The sequence below is a fragment of the Hevea brasiliensis genome, chromosome 2, assembly GCF_030052815.1.
Source record: "Hevea brasiliensis isolate MT/VB/25A 57/8 chromosome 2, ASM3005281v1, whole genome shotgun sequence".
NCBI lineage: Eukaryota > Viridiplantae > Streptophyta > Magnoliopsida > Malpighiales > Euphorbiaceae > Hevea > Hevea brasiliensis.
The window spans coordinates 121,472,536-121,479,366 of NC_079494.1; the positions used below are offsets into that span (position 1 = coordinate 121,472,536).

General features: G+C 31.8%; 1 protein-coding gene across 1 annotated transcript; it reads right to left on the reverse strand.

The window, feature by feature from the left end:
* Window positions 1-3,027: 3,027 nt before the first annotated feature.
* LOC110645075 (ethylene-responsive transcription factor CRF6-like) lies at window positions 3,028-4,325 on the reverse strand. The gene has a single exon (XM_021798096.2). The coding sequence runs from the start codon at window positions 4,180-4,182 to the stop codon at window positions 3,271-3,273; it is 912 nt and encodes a 303-aa protein (XP_021653788.2). The 5' UTR covers window positions 4,183-4,325; the 3' UTR covers window positions 3,028-3,270.
* Between the last annotated feature and the right edge of the window lie 2,506 nt (window positions 4,326-6,831).

A 6,831-nucleotide genomic window follows, 5' to 3' on the forward strand; every position in this document is an offset into this window, starting at 1 on the left:
ATCGACTATGATGTAAAATTAGATGGAGCAATGTTAATTAACGAGGACAATTTTCCTATAATTTTCTTTGATTGTGTTTATGTACACAGTTATTGACTCTTTGCACTGCTAAAAAACAAGAGGAAGAAAAGTTAAAAGAGAGAAGCCGCATCCCATGAGTAGAAATTCAATTGATCTTTTTCTTAAAAGGGGAAAAAAGGGTGAAGCTCAAAACATGGTCATTATTTATAGATAAGCAACATTTATAGACAAGTCCACTGTTGTTATTTTAGACATATTGCACTCGATTTACCTTAAAACCTCATAATTATAGACATTTCAAATCAAGACGTGGGAGAGGGACAAGCCAACCTGCGCTAATCATGATTAAATTTCAACCATGAATACTGTATACATATTATAATATCATTTACGATTTTTTTTATATAAATATGTTTTATCCTAATTTTAACATGTAAGATGTTAATTGAAATTGATTTATTAAATATATATAAATTTTATATATTATAAGAAAAAAAAAAAGCAAATTAAGTAGAAAATGGGGGGATTAAGGGACCAAAGACACCACAGTCTGCCAACGCCAAGGACCCACGGATCATCTCTGAAGAAGACAATTTGAAAAGCACATGAGTATTGCCCCCACTAGATTTCATCACCTGAAACAGCGTCGGTGGCCTTCATCACTGTTTTCAATTATCCAAGTACCCTATGAGTAATAGTAATGATTTAGAGGGAAATTATTCTGTACAATTTGGTGTGTGTACACCATCACGCCAATACTATAAATCTCATTTTTTTTAATTTGTAGAATAATTATTTTTTTAAAAGTATGATATACTATTTTTTTAGTACACTAAATATATGCTATAATTGACCTGATTTAGATGAGGTAAATTCCAGTAAATGAAGGATAGCATAGCACATGTTATTCACATGGTGAGCAGAAGAGTCAAAAAGACATATATATATATATATATATATATATATATATATATATATATATATATATATATATATATTAAGGGCTCTTTGAAACCTTTTGATTATTTTACTACTTTTATTTTCTTGTTCTTTTCTTTTATTTAATTTTCTGGCAATTGATCCTTCCTATCCATAAGTTTAATTACTTTGTCCAATGCGTTAATTGAACGTGTAAACGGTGATTGTCCGATCAAGTGTATTGACACGTATAAATTAATAATCGTTTGATTGAGCAAATAAACACTCGATCACCACAGAGTGTGATAACTCAGTGATGAGGCTTGAAAATTAGAGGTATTCATCATATTTGAATTTTTGTATTGATATTAATAATTTAATATTATTTTCGTTTGTAATGAATGGATGAATTAATTATAAATAATTCATTAGAATTTATTATTGCTCAATACTAAATCTGTCTTATAAGAGGATTAATCATAAACTAATGAAACTATTTAATCATAAATTTTAATTTAGTAAATAATGACGTTATATGTAAAATTTTTTATTTTTTGTAATTAAAAAAAAAAAAAAAACTTGATTGAAATTTATGTGCACGTCGGTCGCCGAATTTTTTTTGAACGATTAATTATTTGTACCAAACATCAAATCAAGACCCGATTTTATTGTCCTCTCACTGCTAATTTACAGGGATTTTGTTTTTTTTGGGTCCGTAGTTCGTATTTCGTACTCGGCTATAGCTTTTTTCTTGCTGGTCTGCGAGTGGGTAGGACAAATCTCGACAAATGGCTGGTTCATGTGAAATCAAAATGCTGGACTGGAGAGGACCAGAGGGGAAATTTCAATAATAAAACATTTACAAGGGACTAAATGAATGAATTTCTTGATTGGGCATTAAGAAAAAGCAGATGTGGGGACCAATCCGGCAAACACTGCAAATACACAAATGGATGCCTGGTTTTGCCATTGTTATTTGTTACTGTACCCATACATCAAGTTGGGGTAAAAAAAAAAAAAGGAGATGGACAGTTGAGCAATTGACAGGCTTGAAATTTTGCAAGTGGGTCTGATTCAGGCTTGCAAGTTGCAAGTGGGTCTGTGTGTTTTTGAAACTTCTCCTTCACATCAAACTGTAATAAAAGCCTGCAATAACAAATTATCACCTCTACCCTTTTTGTAAAATCTTTGACCATAGCTACAGGAAAAAGACACACTTCTGTCCTCTGCTGGCCGGGGGAATTCAAGCTCGCCGGGATTTCATCTCAGAGGCAAGCTGGCCCCGTCGTGTATTTATTGGAATTTCTAGAAAGCCACGGTCCCCTAGTCTACGCACCTATTTTATTCACCCTTTCCGAGATGTTCGCTTTGTAAGACTTCTTTCGTCGTGGTTTCTCGTGCCCAAGACACCGCAAAATTTCCATCCCCAGAGAAAGCCAGTGTGCCAGGGGGAAATGATCTTCGACCAACCCTCGACTTTGGCAATGTCAGTGGACCAGGCTCAACCCTTTGTTATAGGGTAGGGTCGTTAGCCACACCTCGTATACGTTAATTTACAAACTCACCCTGGACCTAATTCTTAGATATCTGCCACTCTACTATTCTAGGAAGGATATTTGTTTAGTGTTAGAATATAAACATTTTAATTCTTTGTTTGGAGCGAGGATTACTGAAGAAATGGAGGATTTTTTAAAATTTAAAAATTTTGAATTTATATTTAGGAGATTATATAACTTTTTAAAGTAAAATTTTAAAAGATTTGTATGTTCTAGCTCACTAAATTGATAGCTTAAGAAAATTTTTTTATTTAAAATTTTAAAATTTTATTTTTAAAACAATAAAAAATATAAAGATTTAAAATTAAAAAAGAAATTAATTTAAAAAAAAAAACCTCATTTTACTCTATTTCATCCAGTCAGTCAGCGTGTAAATTGGCAGTTGGTAATGGGTTTGGCCATCAAGGGGCCAAGGAGTCCAACCGTTGAACATGGAAACCACTTTAGCCACTTGACAGGCAGCCTTTTGAGTCTCCGCCCCGCGCCGGTGCAAAGAGAGGCAAAAAGAATATCTTACCAACCAAACCTCAGAAGCCAAAAACCAACCAAATCCTTCAACAAATTTTGAACTCTGAAACTTGTAAACAAGAAAGAAGCAAGAATAATAATAATTAAAGCGAAATTTACAGGTCTTTGCATTGCAGTACTTTGCATACCCCTGGAGAAACTTCAAGTAAATTAAAAGAAAAAATAATAATAATAATGCAAGCAAAGTATCCAAAACTCCACTCGGAATTTACCCACTCCATATACCCAATTTTGCAAGCTTTAGCCCTCAAAAGTATTCATCTACGTCCCATAAACATGACCCAAAATCTCCATCAACATCGACAAAACCCTCTGTTAAAACTGTATCTTGTAGAATACATTCATCCAAAAGTGTCGGAGCATAATTCTCAAAATTCAACAACTCTTCAAAACAACAATCAACTGGGTCTTCTTCCCGTACACCCTGGATGGATCTCCAATCCTTTTCCTCTATTTCCTGATTCAATCTCCAATCACACTCTTTCTCTTTCATTTCTTCAACTGGTCTGCTCTCATTACCCTCCAAAACTTGTGGCTCATTTCCAACTTCTTCCGTGTATTGAAATCTAAGAACAGATGTCGGAGAACTCAGACTGCGAGAGTCCATACCAGAATCATATTCAGAAATTGCAGCAATATCAATATCTGGGGAAAGAGTTCTCACAGGTGCTTTTATGAAATTGGTGAGAGCGTTTGGCCCTTTAATCTTAATGGCAGCCCTGTCATAAACCATGGCAGCTTCCTCCGCAGTGTCAAACGTCCCTAACCATACTCTAGTTCTCCGGAAAGGATCCCTGATCTCAGCGGCAAATCTTCCCCATGGCCTTTGTCGAACCCCGCGGTACTTCTTACCCTCTGGATAATACCGCTGATCTCTAGTGTTTTTTCTCAGTGGTTGTTTGTTAAACCTCGATTTTGAATTCTCAGAGCCTCTTCCAATTGCATATTCCACACAATCTTCAATTCTTATCTCGTTGATATGTTTCTTGATTCGTTGATGGCTGCACATTAAGTTGTCATTCTCATCGCTGGAGGAATCCGTTGCGTCACCATCTGTAACATAAATCCGAACTACTCTGGTAGAGTTTGAGTCACTGCATTTAACGAGCTTATTAGTGACCTGTTTGTGCTCGGTGTACTTGACAGAAGAGGTTTTCATTTCCGATGATCAAGGATAAGGAGAGCAATGGTGGGAGAGGAGTTTCAGGAATAGCATCAAACCCAGCAGGTTGAGAGTGAAGAGGAAATGCACGGAGAGAGTAAGCTCAGAGATTGAGAGAAAGAAGGAGAGAGAACAGGGGTTTTCAGTTACAGGGAAGAGTCAAAAGGCTAAGAATCGCTGTTTTATAGGAGGATCCTAGACGGCTTATTTGAAAAAAAAAAAAAAAAAAAAACAACCTTTTAAATTCCTTATTTTTGTCATTATCTTTTTTTATAATTTAATATTTTAATATATTATTATTATTATTATAATTTTTTCCAATTATTATTATAAATTTAATTTGATAAAAAATATATTTAATATTAAGTAAATCCAACATTTACATTTAAAATTTATTTCAAAATTAATTTAATAATTATTAAATTTTCATATTTATATTAAATTAACTTAATTTTAATTAACTTGGTAATTAATTATCAAATTAGATTTAAATTTCTGAAATGAATTTTTTACTTATAAAAAATCAGTATATTTTAATTTAATAAATATAAGAATTATTTTTAAAAATATAAAATTTCGGGTGAATTAAAAAACAATCCCACAAGGAATAGCTATCATCAAGATTCCGGTGGCTACCGTAGGAGATCCCAAGCAACTCGCAGCATCCTATTTAGCGCGCTTGATTCTTGACAAGTGCCGTTGTTGCCTGGCTTATTCAACTTGTTTCCCAAGCAACAATTTCTACTCCCACGGGCTAACGTCAGATAATACTTAACAATGATAGTGACGCTTCGACGGTTGGTCGGCCTCTTGTTACAGGCGGTGAGAAAAAGAATTCTCAAGGCCCTTGTAAAGTTGACATACTCTCATATATTTGAAAGAAAAAAATATTATTTAATTCTATTTTAACTAATTAATTATTTTATTTTCTTACATTAAAAATTACATTAATTTCTTTATATATTTTTATTTTCTTTTAAAATATATATATATATATATATATATACACCTGTATTTTTTAAATTACAGAAATTAAAAAATTTTTCAAAAAAAAAGTAATAACAAAAAAATATTATAAATAACTTGTATCTTAGACAGTATAGAGATAAAAAATTTATATATTGTTAAAATATAAGAAAATGAAGGAATAACAAGAGTAAAATATGTATAGAATTGTATATATATAATTCTATATATATTATTCTATTATGGCACTTGGCACATATATGTGTGAAATAAAATAATTATCATATTGTAATTTTCATAAATAAATTACGTACAGATGTGTTTATTAACAAGTAGATGTGTCTGTTAATAGACAGACATGTCAATTCTATACAAACAGTCACAACTATTTGTATAGATGTCTGTTAATAAACAGATATGTCTATTCTATACAAAAAGTCATAATTATTTGTATAGGTGTCTGTTAATAAACAGATATGTCTATACAAATAGTCACAACTATTTGTATAGGTGTCTTTTAATAAACAGACATGTCTATTACATAAATAGTTGTATCTATTGGAGATAAACAGATGTGTCTATCTAGTAAAGGTGCCATGACTTTTCATTCTTTATAAATATGGATGAGTTTTTCAATCCAGATATATACTACTTCTACTTTTTCTTATTTTCTTCTAGTCTCTCTAAATTCAGTTCATATAAAGAGTTCTTAAAGGAAATCTTCAGGAGTTGCTGTCTGCAGATTTCAAGCTTTGTTGTATCCTGAAGGTATATTGCCATAACCTTGCAGCAATCTAGTGGGGGCAATTAATACCTTAAAGATAGTGATTCATCACGCCTCAAAGCCTATTCTACACCCACTGCCTCAACAATTTTAAGGTATTAATCGCAATGGAGTCTAAAGCTGTTTTCATGATGAATCAAGAGTTCGTAAAACTTGATAATTTTAAGGAAAATTATGTTCACTGAGAAGGTGAAAGCAGATCAGGAAAAGAAGATGAATTGCCATACAGAAATTATATTTTCAATAACTCATCAGATAGGCTATAAAATTTGTTTACCTCTGTCAAGTCTCCAAAGGAAATCTGTAATTCGTTAGAATTTAAATATAATACAGGGAAAAAAATTTATGGATAAATTTGTCATTATGAAATATTTTAAATTCTAAATACTTGATAATATGCCTGTTATGGATAAGTTCATGAGTTGCATATCTTTGTTTCAAAGTTTAAGGATTTGAAAGTGGTAGTTCCTAAATCATTGCAATTAGGATGAATAATAGCACATCATACTTCTAGTTTGAATGATTATAGGAAGAAATTATTGTATGCCACATACGACTTTTTCTTAAACAGATTCAGAAACACTTACTCATTAAAAAGTTTTTTTATGTGATAATTTGTTTTATGTTGATGACGTGCTTATAATTAGAAGAAGTATAAGGTTATATTATGATGCTAAAGCTCATGATAAATGTGTTAAAGAAGGTAATAAGATTTATGTGCATAAGTCGAAAAACACTTTTATATGCATAAATCCTAATTCATATTAATTGTGCCTATCACTAACTAAGTGGGGATATTGTTAAAAATATTAGTGATAATAAAATTTGTCTCATTTTGAAAGAGTTATGTCTGTTCATTAAAAGGCATCAAAATGAACTATTTATTACCAATGGTT